General features: G+C 46.7%; 1 protein-coding gene across 5 annotated transcripts in view; it reads right to left on the bottom strand.

Annotated features, from left to right (window-relative positions):
• SLC4A4 (solute carrier family 4 member 4) overlaps positions 1-15,847 on the bottom strand; it is a 145,609-nt gene that overhangs the window by 75,472 nt on the left and 54,290 nt on the right. For all 5 annotated transcript variants that reach the window (XM_074540394.1, XM_074540395.1, XM_005492152.4 and 2 more), the window contains one exon: positions 10,460-10,639. In XM_074540394.1, coding sequence (XP_074396495.1) covers positions 10,460-10,639 — 180 coding nt within the window. The remainder of the gene's footprint in view (positions 1-10,459; positions 10,640-15,847) is intronic.

Here is a 15,847-nt window from a genome sequence, read left to right as displayed (position 1 = left end):
AAGGCTCTGCTGATTTATGCATACTTTTATTTCCATGTAACTGCTGAGGCCTACAATGCCCTTCCAGGGGTATCCAAACAGAAGGAAAAGGCGCCACAAGGGCTCTGCCTTTTCTGAGACATAAATCCATCCATGCAAGTACAAACACATCTATGCAAACCACTTACATTTCAGCTAACATCTGCTTTCCACTTTAGCTTGCAGATGACCAAGTTCTTCCTACACATAATTCTGATGTGCTTAATACCATTATTTTAAAGTTCACTCAGTGGGTAAGAAATCAGCAAATAAATCCAAGCAAAGACTCTCCCCTGCTTGAACAGATGTCAGATCAGGATTCAAAGCTGAGCAGAATAGCCCACAGCTCTCAAGGATTTTGTTTCAGATATCACACAGATTTGTTTTAACAAACACACAATTTTTCTAGGAAATGGCTGACACTAACAAAGAGAAAAGCAAATTATTTTAAATGATCAGGTACAAGAGCTGAGGCTTCTCTGCCCTATCTTGTTTACTCTTCAGGTTTTTGACATGGAAATCTCAATTTCCATTTCCTTTCATAGTGGCCCTTTGGCTGCCAGTCCTTCACTCACAGCTAAAAGAGCCAACTTTGGCTTATCAGGAAGTCAAAGAGATAAAAGTCAGAAGAGATAGAAGGGCACTTCCTGCCTCTGCATAAGTTGCTATTTCTTCAAGGCATGAACACATCCACAACACAGCATCTGCTCCAAACTTCAAAGCAAGATCACTACCATCATTTCCCCAGACAGAGAAACCCCAGAGTGGGTCCTTGGAAGGGACAGCCTGAACACAGGCCTTGCCTCAAGAGCACTTGCAAGGGCACACTGAGGTTTAGTGTTCCTGAACCATGACAAATGTATTTATTTCAGGGCTCACTCTCACACAAAATCCACGCTGGAGCCATGTCCGTAGGGGAGCTGGAGAGCCCTTTGCTATCAGCTCAGTAATCTGTATGAAGTGATTGATTTTTCTTTTTGAACACTCCCTTGTGGTCATTCTAGCCTGCTGGCACTAGAGTACAGCAGGTTTTTGGCCTCAAGATCTCTGGTTCCCCCTCCAAATGTTTCTTAATCATCTAATTCCCTAACAGCTTCCCTGTGCAATCAAAGTCATCCGCATTGTCACTGCACCAGCCCGAACTGGAGGAGAAGATAAACTGGGGGAGCCAAGTGAAAAGGGGAAGGGCTCAGAAAGTCATTGTGTCTGGGAGAAGGGAGCAGCCCTACACTCCCACAGACACCCTGCACTGCTCTCCACCAATCTGCTGAAACCTCAGTGGCTCCACTCATTAGATCAGCATCTGCTGCCATCCCAGCACTGCCATCTGTGCACTCATTTCCCAAAGCCACAATCCCAACTGGAGGTTAGTAGGTCATGGACATAATTCTCTGCCCCTCCTGGGATGAGAGGAGACTTGGTTCCAAGCTGCAGGAAGCACTGAGAGCCCCCCTGTTACCCATCCTGACCCTCTGAGGCCTCTCCTGCCCCTTGCTGAGGGCGGAAGCAAGAAGTGACCGGAAGAAGAAGCTACCCCAGCTCTGCTGATGGGCGACTTACTGGTGAAAGAATAATAATAAAAAATAGACACCACCTTCAAGAACAGCTAGACCAAGGATCAACATCTGAAATGGTACAAACAGGAGAAATTCAATGAGGTTCACAAGAGGCAATTGAAAACATAAAGAAAGGAGGGTTTCAGAGACGAAAATCCAGGTATTGGTTATACTGCCAGTAAAAGATAAACCCCTGTTTACATATTCAGAGAAATGCAGAGCTTTAGGATGGCTTGTTCCCATACTATCCAACAGATTTGCATGGAGTGTAATCCAAAAAAGGCAGCTTTGCAGTGCCAACCATCACATCCCCAATTCAGCCCTTCTCAGCTGGAGAAACAGCTCTGGCTTCAAATCAAAATGTTTCTAAAGGAGATTTTTTTCCCCACATGGTAAATTCCTTGGACTTTTCTGCCCCTTAGCAGTTTCACGTGAACACAGGGAACAGAATTAGGCAGAGCATTAAGGTGGCTTAAGTAATTATAAGTGGCACATGCTATCATCAGTTCAAGACACAAGATTAACACAGCAAGCTCCAGTTAAAGCAGGTCTTCCCCACACTAGGAAAAGAACCAGCCTCTCTTTTGCTCTAAAACAAACAGCCTATCCTGATAAAGTGGGAATAAAGACCCCATAAAATCTTCCCAAAGGCATCTCTGCTGGTATCCGTGCTGAAACACAGAGGAAGTTTCAAGCTGAAGCTGAAGAACCACTTTCAATCCACCAAGTAGTTACACACCCTGTGGCTTAAAATACCATGTCAAGGTTATATTGAATTATTTTCTTCTACATCTACATGACTAATTGTGTCCCCTTGGGCCAAGGGAGATTTCTAAGAGAATTGCCTGGTCAGGAAAAAAGCAGCGAAGACCATTCTCAATTAAGGAAGGCTTAGTCATAGATCTAAGAAAACATGCAGTTAATTGAGGCAGAAGTCACCAGTAAATTAAAATACTGTGTCACTTAGACCTACGCCAAAACCAAAGGATTCTGAGACTAAAGCTGCCTTAGAGGACAATTCCTCTGTTTTGCCCAGACCCAATTTTTCAAATAACTCTTGCTATTTTACCTCAAACTTTGCCACGATTAATTTAGTATTAACTAGCTGGGGTTCAGGAATTTAACTCCTCTCCCAAGAACAGGTTACAGCTATAGAAGAATCTTAACTTCGACTCACCCCAAAACTATTTCTATCAGTTCTTGAAATTGTAGAGGAGACTTAGAGGTGTGGCAAGAGGGCGGCAGCATTCAGGTGTGAGAGCCAAAAGGGCAGCAAGAAGTGTTTGTACTTCTTATTCAAATTCATATTTTCACTTCAGGGCTGTGGATCTTGATCACTCCAAGTTGACAACAACCTAAGTGGAATTGCTCAACAGCCTTGCTGTCTGCATTGGTGTCACTGCCACGGCAACTGATGTGGCTGTTTTTTAAAGATGGAAGGAATGGAGGCAGGTTTTAAAAGCTCTCTGAAGAGCTGGCACTGTGCCTTTAAATGCATTGCCCCCAGGAATAATCCTTACCAAAAGCCCATTATCATTTTATCATTTCTCCATTTCATTCCCCCTTCCTCCCCCAGGGGCTGCTCCTTTCAGGCACATCCAGACATCCCTGAAGAATTCAGACCTGAACAATTTCATCCTGCTCTCTGCACAGGTGGAAAAATACTCCCCTCTACAGCCACAATATTCCATGCCCAGGCTCTTGGGACAGTTTCATATGGCACATGACAGCAGACTCCTTTTCACTCCCCAGCACCACTCTGACATCATCACAGCCCAGGAACACTGAAATCCTAGGAATACAAGACTCTTGATAGATCTCCATGACACCTGAGGCACCCAGCAGCCTGGCTGCAGCTGGAGGGGACTGACAAACACTGAGTGACACAAGCACTACTGGAGACACAGTGCACAAGGACCAAGTCAACCTGGAATTCCAGGGAATTTCAGCCTGCACTACTGATTTCTTTTGAGGAACCATGCACAATGGCAAACATAGGCCTGGGCTGGTTTATGTGGCTGAACAGTCCCTTCCAAAGGGCATCTGGTGGCACTTGAGAGCCTGGGGAAGGACAGAAAAGACAGAGAGCGTGGGGAACAGTGCTGCATTAGGGCGAGATGCATTTTCACCCGCACGAGGCCCCTGACATAGCTGTCCCTCTGAAGACCTCCAAGAGCAGGTCCCAGGAGCAGCCAAAGGGCAGCTGGTGGCAGGGGAAGCGCAGATGCCACATGCCACCTCCGAGCACATCCGCACATGGGGGCTTCTGTCACAGCATACGTCACAGCTGAGACTGCCACAATACTGAGTGCCACCACCCCATTACAGAGCTTCAGCCCATACAGAGCAACACCTTACCACATCAGAAGGCTGCAAGCATCGGTTCATCTTGTTCTTTAGCCCAACCTTGTACATCCCTCATGTTCATGCACTGCACCTGTGTGCCCTCTGCTCCCTGTGGTGATTGGCCAGTGCCCCTGGACACTCCATGGCTGTTCCCTTCAACAAGGTTCACCTGCTGCTCACAGCTGGAGCCCACTGGGGATGAGGCTCAGCAACCCCACTCCCAATTCCACAAACTGTGTACCTACAGGCTTTCTACAGGTACCTGAGCCATGCCCATGGGTTTAGTGATTTAATCAGTAAGTGCACATAACTCATCCAGGGACAACTGCTTCTGCTCTCCTACCTCACTCTGAAAAACAACTTCAAAAAAATCCCAACTCCCAGACTCTTCTGGGCTGGAAAAGAATAAATCCCTGTACCTGAGACACTCAGCATTTGTCTTAACAACGAGATTACTTGCTGGTTTTGTGTTGGGAGCCTCAGGACACACCTAAGGAAGGAGGAAGTTTAGCTCTACCTTTTAGGACGCCCACCAGAAATCTGGAATTTGCAAGCAAATAAAAAAATCCAAACTTGACCACCTTTCCAAGCTGTCATGAGAAAGGAATGAAAGCTCCATGCTCTATGTTCTGCATTTACCTAAAGGAGATGGACCGTCAGTGTAAGGGAAGTACAAAGGGTTTTACACAAACAGAAGTGCTTGTAACAAGCCCTGATGTGACTGGCACATGCACAAGTCAAAGTAAAAAAGAAAAAAAACCTCACAAGTTTAGGCAAGGGTTGTTGCAAAAAGAGCATTTTTTTTTTAAATTAGCTGTCCGAGTGAAAGCCTGTACTCTTGCCAAGAAGAAAAGGAAAGCCTTTGCCTAGGGTGATGGATCACATCTAGACCAAACCTCATATCAGCATGTCCCTTCATCCTACCCAAGTGCCTCAGTGGGAGGTGGGGCTTTGCAGTGAGGCCACAGGAACAAGAAAAATGCCATCCTGACCCTCCCCCAGAAAAAGAGCTGGAGTAAGCAAGGGGTGAAGGTAACCAGGTTTAGCTGCTGCTGGAAGCACCCCCTCCAACACGAGCCTCTTCTCTGTCACTCCCACACCTCAACAAGTCCTAACTGCCACCACCGGCACCCTCAGGGCTTCACACCGCCACAGGGCAGGGTTAGATTAGACACCAGGGAGAAACTCTTGCCTGTGAGGGTGGTAAGGCCCTGGCACAGGGTGCCCAGGGACACTGCAGACACCCAATCCCTGGAAGTGGTCAGAGGCCAGGTGGGACAGGGCTTGGAGCAAGCTGGCTAGTGGAAGGTGTCCCTGCTCATGGCAGGGGCTGGCAGGAGGTGGGTTTGAGGTCCCTTCCCGGCCAAACCCCTCTGAGCATGTGGCTCTCAGGCCCCTGCCCACCATGGAAGCAGGATGGGCAGACAGCAATCCCACCAGTGCCAGGATCAGCGTCTCCGTGTGTTACGCAAGCCCTCCTCGGCAAGGTGGGAATGGCTGCACCGAGGGCTGTGTCAGCACCTTCTCAGCTGCCCTGCCCCAGCCTGCCTGCCCCAAGCACCTTCCCATGGCCTTTCCCATGGACACTGCCAGCTGCACCCTGCCAGTGCCCCAGCGGGCCCCAGCTACACAGAGGGCAGTCTGCAAGGCAAGCAGTAATTAGCTCTGTGCTTAACTCACCTCTGCACTTGCACTACAGTGGACCCAAGCACTACTGGAGGGGCAGAACAAGGCCTGTTCCAACTGACCCCAGCACCTGGGACCAGTCCAGAGCCTGCCGTGCAGTTCTCAAAGACCACACCAGCAAAATTCCCTTCTACTCACAGCAAAATTCCCTCCTACTCACAGCAAATTCTCCCTGACCGCTTTCCCTATGCAAAATGCCAATACAAAAACAATGAAGCTTTGGCCATCCTACCTGGTTTTTGTCAACTACTGTCAGTGCTCTCACTGAGGTGAGCTGAGGCTAAAAGCTTTTGGAAAATCCTACCCCATGTCTTGAAAAGTCAGGAAAGAAATTGGATGGCTGAAAAATCCAGTAACACGAACAGAAAGAGAACTCTTGGCACAGTCCTGACTGTGCTGCATCTGCTCTGCTAAGTAGGTTCATTTATTTCCATCCTGTAGCTCTCTCCTGCTATTTATAGCATCTGCCTTAATGAACTTTCAAAGCAGACACCCAACGTGAGCATTCCTAAAAAGATGTTGAAATATCCTTGTTGAATTAATTTGATCTTTTTATGAATGGACCCCTCCAGTCAGACTGGCATTCCTCACTGGGAATCACAGAATGGTTAAGGAACCTTAAAGATCTGCTCATTCAACCCCATGCCATGGGCAGGGACACCCTCTACTACCCCAAGTTGCTCCAAGCCCTGTCCAACCTGGCCCTGAACACTTCCAGGGATGAGGAATCCATCACTTCTTTGGGCCACCTATGAAATGGGACATTGTCCACAATAAACTCTTCCAGCAAAGCAGGCACTCCAAGATGGGAAGCAGGACCAGGAATTTACCTGCTTCCAGTGCAAATCCGATCCATCCAGCCAAAACCTCACCTTCACTGGGAGAGATGCACTCCATGTGGAATGGCAGCACAAGCCTCAAACTGCACCTTAATGAAATTACTCCCTGCAAACAGGAGAAGTGCTCCTCCAAACCCACATCTGAGGGGTCAAAAGAGGATTTTTACTAAAACCTTTAAGAACTATTGCTGCCGGGTGCAAGAGGAATTCTCTGAGCCAACTAGAAACCTTTTAAAAGTTCTCATATGTCATCCTTCCACTCTCTCTTTATATGGGTCCTCTTACCCCTGCTTTTAGGTATTCCAAAATTTAGATTCTGCAGTTATATTTATCAACACGGCAACATTCTGACACCTGACAAAAAAATCAGGTTTTGCTCTCTTCAGGGCTGCAAGCACTAAGAGAATTCTACTCCTTGGAAGTAAGAATTTCTCAGAACCACAAGGGGTTTTAAAAAGTCAGTAAAGTATTGCAGCACCTGGGTTTGGGCCAGGGAGGTGAGCCAAAGGGACTTGGAGGGCAACCAGACAATGAGAAAAAACCCCTTCCCAGATCAAGTGGAGATGCATTTCCTCATGGGAAAATCTCTGCACACCGGTAGTACAGAACGAGGAAGAGGGAAATGGACTCAGAAAAACTTCATCTGCCTTCCTTGTTCCTCCCTTGTGTCATCCCTTGCAAGTAGCAGCAAACTGCACAATCCTCTTTGTGCTGACACAAGCACCAGCTGATCTATGAGGCAGAGCCTAAAAAGCCTTTGCTCCTGACTGGCCCTAAATGGAAACCAAGGCTAGGGGGTTAAAGGAGGTGCTTTCAGACCAGAGGTGCTGGGATGTTTCACCTGGAAGAGGATTTGTCATCGTCTGCAGTCCTGCCTGAGAAGCAGGGCGTGAATGCCAAAGTTCCCTGAGAGCAGAGACAGCCCCGCAGGCCTGGAATGTCCTGAAAGGGCTCTGCAGAGGGAACATTGCCTTCCTGCCTCCTCCTCAGTCTGTCAGAATATCCCTGTCTGGATTTGTGAAGGAGGCATGGTTCCCAAGCACTCATTTCCCTAGGATAAAACATGTACATGTTCCACCTGCCCAGCTCTCTCCAGATGGGAGAGCTGAAGGTTGTCTAGAACTACCAGAGTTTGGCTCAGCTGGACACAGGTTAAAAAAAATATAAGGGCTGACATTTCCAGACTCCACCAATTCCCAAACACAGAGGCACAGATAGACTGGTTTGGGACTGGAACAAAACTTTTCTAGAGAAGATTTACATTTCTGGACCTGTTTATTCTCTTGCTGGTATCAATGGACATGTTCCATCAGGTTCAGCTGCTGCGAGCAGCTTGACCCAGTGAGTCAAACCCAGACTTGGTCTAAGTCTAATTGCAGAGTTTTCATCCAAGAAGCTGAGAAATCATTTTCAGGTAAGATATTGAAGCTTAGGCTCATGGTCCTTAGGGACAGATCAAGAATTCCAAGTGATGTACCAAATCACAACTGGCTTAAGCTTTCTACTCAGGAAAAACAAAGGTCTCAATATACAGGACAATAAAGTTGTTCCCTGAACTTCTACAAATTATTTTAACAACTACATTATTAAAGATTTTGTAAATCAAGCTCTATGTACTTGTCCTTGTATTAGAAGGGACACTAAATCACCAGCTGTGTACCCAAGCTGAACTGACAAGTGTCTAATACTGGCCAAGGTGATAACTGCAAAATCAACAAAGAGAAGGAGCTCTTTGTATAAATTAAGGATTTCTTAAAATGAGATATGTTGGACGAAAACTCACAGTGCTTGAGATTTCTTCATGTCAGACCAGATTTTGCTTGTTTTAAACCACACAGCCCTCACACCTATTTCAGCATCTGACAGTCCACACTCTCTACTGACTGCCTTACATATATGTAGTACAGCTCATTTCAGCTTTCTCCCTATTCCATTAAAATTGCTCTGCAATATTCCCCAGCTCTTAGTTTCTAAAGTTCTTTTGAAACTGAATTTGTGCCACCCATCCCTCAATCAATGCCTATTATGGGATGAAGATTAAAACCCCAGGGTTGTAACTAAGGTTTCTTGCCAGGATTGGCAGCACTGGACACCAGCCTGAACTGGTACATGCTGCCCAGAGAGAAATGGGCTTCTGTCAGACACACTTGTGTGACACAGCTGGTGGGGAGAAAAGAAGGGCATCTCAGAAAGCAAAATAAAGGGTGGGAAACACAAAATTCAGGTCAGCTCTGAAGACAGGAGTATCAGAGGGGGAAAAAGCCCAGGGATATGAGGTAACTTGTAATTCAAGACAGTAATCTGAACTACCCCTCTCCCTTACAGAGCTCCAAGATAACTGAGCCAGCTCGTAAAAAGATCTGGGCACCAGCATGAAACAGCAGGTCCCTGCAAGGATCTGGAAAAATATCCAGATACCTGAGCTGCTGAACAACAGAGAAAAGGGCACAGGGATGGGGTATGAATGCTACTGCCTGGGACACCTGGAATCTTTGTACAATTCCACTCCAAAAATCTGCAGTGCAAAGAGGTCAGGGTGGAAGAGCCTATGGGAAAACTGCAGATGGAAAGTGATGGGAAGACTCCATTTTCTTACTTGCAGTAATATGTTCTTATCTGCACTTACACCTGCATAGAAAAAACAGAAGAGAAAAAACACCACAAACCCCTCCTCAAATGTCACAGACACAATGATGGGCAAAATGAAAACCTGATGGGACATGAAAATCTGATGGAAGAAATGGGTTTTCAAACACAGGCACACTTAGCCCATGGAAACAATTCCCCTAGGATATGATACATTCAGAAGCAAAAAAGAAATTTCTACAGGCCTGGTAACCTGCATGCTGAAGAACAGAGGTGTAAAAATAAACATTTTATGTTTAAAGTTTAAAACATTTGAGTTCTTGAAGTAATTATGTCTTTTGGTGTTAAACCAACTCCTGGTATCTGAGCACAGACAAAAAACCTTCTTTGGGACAACCAGGGAATAAGAGCTGGGAAGAGCAAATGGAATCTGTGACTTGCCTTCCTTTCTCTGAAGATGGTAACCAGGCTAAAGACATGACTGATCTGCCTGCCCCATGTTACTGTCTCTATCTACAGCAACTACCCAGCAACGTGACTTCAAAATGAGAAATGAATGTATTTCTTCAATCCAAGAAGCAGTTGTATGGATCTCTCACACAGGAAGCATTTTTCCACTTAGAAATGAAGCTCCAGCCATCTGGAATTAGCCTGAATATTCTAAGCTATATCACATCCTGGCCTGGCCTGCTATACACAACCCCATCAGCCTTCCCATCTCCCCCCTGCTCCTACCAAAGCAGCCATCTCCCAGATTTCAGGACAAGTTTGTGGCCAACAGAGAATACAGCAAGGGGAATGCAACCCTGTGACTCTGCACAATGATGGCACCAGCTAAAGGTCACTGTCTTTTGCATAACAATTCTGGTGGGAATAGAGGCACAGGGGATCCAAAACAGATCTCACCTGCCTGTCGATATTTAGACATTCAATCTCTAAAGATACTCAAACATACAGCAAAGCTCCACTTGAGTCTCCATTTTGTTTTCAAAACCTAAAACTGGTTAATTACCAAAGGGAAAGAAGCTGTTAGCACTGCAAGTTAGTGACACATGAGGCTGAAACCATGGGGTGGTGGAATTCCAGAGCATGTGCACGCCCCAGAGCCAGGGCAGAAGCTGCAATAGATCCACCTAGGCACTGCTCAGTCTTTGCCCTTGCTTGCTATCTCTTTACACACAGTGTCAAATTGCTTTTCAAACATTCAGCCTGTTCCTGCCTGGCATCCCTCAGGGGCCAACTCAGGTGATACAGAGGGATGAAATGTCTGCTCTGGGCTGTGCCTTTTTCATGGACAGCAGCTGGGTAAGACCACTCCAACCCTGCAACGTGAGATCATTGTTTTTGTGGCTCGAGTTCCATCCTCCGTGAGCAGACCCCCTAGAGAACAGAACATTATAAGGACTGACAAGTGGAAGCAGTACTCACTGAGTGGTTTAAGGATGCTGCTGCTTGTCTCGTCAGTGTTTTCTACGTCTGATTTGTCCGAGTAGTTCTCCGAGATTTTCTCCTTTTCTTTCTTTTCTTTGTGCCCAGCTCTTCTTCTGTGACGCCTCCTCCGCCGGTAGCTCTTCGGCACATGGACCCCGATGTAAATGGTGTGGTGACCTGGGGAACACAAGCACACCAACATTAACTTCAGCTCTGTGCAGTCTGGGCACCACGGGCCAGCACAGTTCACACTGCATTTCTGTCAATCCCACAATGGTTTGGGCTGGAAGGGACCTTGAAGCTCACCTCATTCCAAAACCCTGCCATGGGCAGGGACACCTTCGACTAGCCCAGGCTGCTCCAGGCCTCATCCAACCTGGCCTTGGACACTTCTAGGGATGGGGCAGCCACAGTTTCTCTGGGCAGCCTGTGCCAGGGCCTCACCACCCTCACAGGGAAGGATTTCTTCCATATGTCTAACCTAAACTTCCCCTCTTTTGGTCTAAACTCGTTACTCTTTGTCCTATCCCTGTTTCACTCCAGAAGGCAAGTGAGATATCTCTCTTAGTTGGTCTAACGTTAATTAGTCCTGTTTTTCTTGTCTCCAGATGTGAGCTTGGAGCTCTGTAGCTACCGTTTGGAGAAGTATTTTTATCCTATCATTTCTCAGAGCACGTGCCAGTGCAGACTCTGATAACGGTTGTCCTTGTGACTCATTTAAATACAAAAATAAACCCCACAGAAGGCCATCATACTCATTCTGTAATATTGAACAGAGTGCTTTTCAAACACATTCTACACTAATTTTTCCATTTGTTTTACCAAATAACTGGCTGAACTTAACAACTACCTCATGCCAAGTGATTCAGTTTAATTGAAGAGCTTAGACCAACAAAATCTACATCACTTGACTGTGCAGTCCACTGTAAAACAAGTGCCAAAGTACCATTAGGTACCTTACACAGGTGCCACTATAGAGGTCCATGCTCTAAGTACCATTAGGGTGTTGTTATAACACAGCAGAGGAGGAAGGACTACTTACACAAGCTCCTATAAACTCCTACTCGACACTTTCTAAAATAAAAATTAACAAGTAACAGAAGAAGTGCCAAATCTCATACGTTGGCTGTAAATCCCAAGGATGCCCTTGCACTGAGACTGGGATTTCAAACCAAAGCACTTCAACCACATTTGCTAATGGTTGTGTCTATTTGTGTCTGATAGAAATGTTTTCTTTTCAGGGCTTTCTGCACTTCTGCCAGCTCGGGATGAATATCCTGTGCTTACAGAAAGCACTTAGATGTTGTCTTCTCTGCCCAGATCATTGAGACATCTCACTGCAAGCTATAAAAGCAGCTCTTACAAAAGTAACTCCTGAGAAATGAGAGCTGGATTCTGTACTTGGGACCAAGTTTGATTTCCCCATTTCAATCCCAGAGTGGCCAAATGGAGAGTTTCAGATGAACAGACTGAGTAAACAAATTCATCTGAATCAATGACCCACAAACTGAACATGTGTCTCTAATTCCTCTTTATGATAAATCCAGTCTTGGCGACTGAACAACTGAAAATTCAGGCACAAAATACTCCATTTCTGTAACTAACTGATTTGCCAATGAAAAATAACCCTGATTTGCCATTTCAAATTCCACACACTCCTGAGGCCAGCTGTGAGGCCTTTATTTTGCATGTTTGCTCCTCTTGTTCCAGCCCCTGCCATGGGCAGGGACACCTTCCACTACACCAGCTTGCTCCAAGCCCCATCCAACCTGGCCTTGGACACTTCCAGAGATGAGAGAGAGAGGATTCTGGAGCTGAGCAGGGTTCAAACTCAGGCAGAAATAGTGACGTAACAGGGTCCTGTGTCTGCTGCCTCTTGTCAGAATGGCCATCTCTGAGGAATGGGATCACAGTGCAGAGGGAAAGGGCAGAGCCACAGAGACACCTGCAGCAAGACCTCCCAGACAGACACGCGAAGATCCAGTTTAGCTCTTGCGTGCCAAAGGAAACCCAGAAAGCTCTTCCAGCAACTGGAAACATCAGCTTTAACGTGGCAGATGGTCTGAGCACAGGGACAGGGAAGGGGAGATCTTATCTGAGCACAAGCAGGAGTTGGAGGGTGGGGGTGACCCCAGACAGACAGGGCAGTGGTAGCCCTTCCCAAGGGATTCTCACGCCCAAAACTCCATCCAAAAGCCTGATGCAAAAGGCATCTGTATTAAACAACATTCCCCTTTGAATCACTTGAATTCTGTGGTCAGCTTGATAATAGAAACACATCATAGTGAGCCTGCAGTCTTAATACTTTAATATGCTGCCAACAGAACTGGACAATCTCTTTAATCTTTGGACCACGTGTGCACAGCACAGATTTTGGTAATATGAAACTCACTTGTATATACGCAGGCAAACATCTGCATTACTTTGCTGCTTTCCCCTAGTCTGAAGGCAGAGACTTATTTAATGTTCCTTGCTGTGCCCCCACCCCCCAACCGTTCAGGGTGGCCAACCAAAACATTTTCCTTCTCCATGTACTTGAAGTGTTTGGCATCTGTTTATATTGTTCCAAATGCTGAGATAATCTCCAAGGCTCCCTTCTCAAAGCGCCTGGGAGGAAACAATTGACACATACTCTCAATGCTCTGGGCTCCTGGGAGATTTCCGACTCACCGGAGGAAGCCAGCCTTTCCCATGAGAACCAGTGCCTGAAAACACAACGTGACACACAGGCACTGCAAGGATCCTGCAGCTGGGGAGGACGGCAAGCACGGAGTGCTAAACTTCAGGTAACCCTGCCCTGCCCTCTTGCACACCCAGCACAGCTCCTCCTGGCCCTCCCCAGGACACCCACACCCTCTGTGTGCACTGCTGTGTTACACCAGTGTCTGTGTCACAACACTCACACCCCACCTGTACCAGGCACATGCAGAGCTGCAGGTCCCGGCGGCATCTGCTCTCTTCTCAGTGACAGTGGGCTGGCTCTCTTTGGACTTACACAGACTGTAGCTGAAGTCTTTGACTTTTGTGACCACAGAGAATGTTTACTGTGCCCCAAGCTCACAACAAAATCGTTTCATCTGATTATTAACAAAACAAAAAGCAGTCATCATCAGGGAGGTTCCCCTTGAAAAACTCAGTTAAAACAGCATCTTTTGCTTTACTAAGAGCTACTGAATAAGTTCATGATTGAGCACCCAGATTTGGAGTTTGGGCATGGGAGACTCCCTGAATCAGCTCTACTGATGAAAACCCCCTTGTGTATCACCCAGCTGAGGTTCTGTGAAATGAAGCACTCCCTGCCTGCAGGAATATCTGCTCATCATCATCATCAAGGCCAGCTTGGATGAGGCTTGGAGCACTCTGGTCTAATGGAACGTGTCCCTGCCCATGGCAGAGGGGTGGAATTAAATATCCTCAAGGCCCCTTCAAACCACAACCATTCTGAGACATCACTTGATTATGATCCTCTCCATTTTTAAGCACTATCTCTTTTTTTAAAAGGGTACTAGGGAATGGTTTTTGCTCAGCAAAACCAAAACTCAGTCACTTGGAGACAGGAGCTGAAAGTTATAAAATCAAAGGGTAAAGTCTGCCTGCTGCATCTCAGAAGGAATCCTTTCCACATGACTGGATTCTTGAGACTCAGAGCGTGGTAAGACCAGCCCATAAAGAATCTCACGCTGGCACCTTAGAAGAAAACAAGATCAAAATCTAATATTAAAAAAAGTATAAAGGACTGAAAATAAGCTGAGCATTAGCAGTTTTCACCCAGCCCTTGTTTATCCCTTTAAAGACTCCTTTGCAAAGAACAGGGAGAGTCACATTAAACCTGATCAGACTGCAACAGCCCATGTGGTTACTGATGGCCACAAAGCCAAAATCTTCCCCACCAACTCTGGCCAGATATTTTGGGCCACCTGAAAAATAGACTCTGCTCAGGATGCCCCAGCCATGTCACTTAGAGGCTTGTGGCATGGGGTTGGAATGAGATGACCTTCAAGGTCTCTTCCAACCCAAACCACTGTGATTCCATGAAAGGTGAGACCTTTTCAGCCCATTTTCACAGCCCAGCCATCAGTCTTATTCCCAGATGGAATGAAAAGCCCCAGGTGCCCCCCCCCCCGCAATGTAACATCTAGAGATCTGCTCTGCAGTCACACCAGAGGGGCCACATGCTTTGTCAGCAGAAGATGGCACAGTTTTGTGCCCAAGGTGGTGCCAGCGCACAGCCAAGCCCACAGAGAGAGCTGGCACCAGCCAGGACATAGCCAGGATCACAGCCAGGTCAGTGTGCTTTAGAGCAGCTGCTTTTCCAACTTGGGGTTCGTGCAAAAGGTGCTTCTCATTTTGTGTGAGAATCAAAGAAAATTAACAATACAAAAAAAAGCCCACAGCTCAGAAGGACAAATAAATCAGGAGGATGATCCATTTTAAAGGGGAGATACTAAAAGTAGCGCTAACGAGGTCCCAAACTAAGCCCTGCTTAGTTTCAAATCAGCTCAAGAAATAAGAACAAAAGGCCAGGCCGTCACGTGCCGGGTGCCCTTAGCTCTACCTGGTTGTAGAGGGCCTTACAGGTGCTGGCAGCAGCAGAGGGGCAGCACCTGCACCCCACCCAGCTGCACCTTCCAGGCCACAAGCTGCTCTGTGCTCCCAGGATGGGATGCACAGCCAGCAGGACACCCCACGCTGGAGAGATGTTCACACCTTGGCAGAAACAGGGAACACAAGGACCTCCCCCAGCACTGTGCAAGAGCCATGTCCTATTCCCATTCATGCACATGGACAGAGAGTCTCCAGGGAAAACCAAACCTCTAGACAGGCTGCCCAAGCACAGTTCCCCCAGGCTCACCCACCAGTCCCCACAGGGTTTTCAAAACATGCTGGTATTTCCAGCGACCGATTTTCCATGCAAGTAAAAATCCATCAGTCAGGGAAAATGCAGAAGGATTCACTGAGCACTTTGTGGAAATCTGAACAAAACTGAATGCACTAGTTGGAGACGACAGATCAAATCCAAATCCCTTCTCCTATAAAGAACAGTAGTATGCAATTAACCAATTCTTCTGTGTTGTGGCGGTTTGCCAAGGAGAAGGGTCAGCATGAATCCATCAAGCGATGGGAACAACAACCATAAGGCTGAGCTGCAGGTTCACAGACCTGTGATAAATGTCTCCTGATAAATGCCATCAGGAGATGAGCCTGCCATGAGGGAGAGACAGGAAAGGGCAAAACATAAAACAGAGGCTTCGTGAGAGACAATCCTGAGCTACTATGCCACAGAAAAAGGAAAGAAGACATAACAAGATTAGAAACCTCAGGGATCTCTTCCAGTCTACCAGCTCCAACAGAAGAACCCCAAATTCATGGCTTAGATTCAAGCGA

This window comes from Zonotrichia albicollis, chromosome 5 (assembly GCF_047830755.1).
Source record: "Zonotrichia albicollis isolate bZonAlb1 chromosome 5, bZonAlb1.hap1, whole genome shotgun sequence".
In the NCBI taxonomy this organism is placed as follows: domain Eukaryota; kingdom Metazoa; phylum Chordata; class Aves; order Passeriformes; family Passerellidae; genus Zonotrichia; species Zonotrichia albicollis.
The sequence above is the reverse complement of the archived record's forward strand: the minus strand, read 5'-3'. Positions and strand labels throughout refer to the sequence as shown.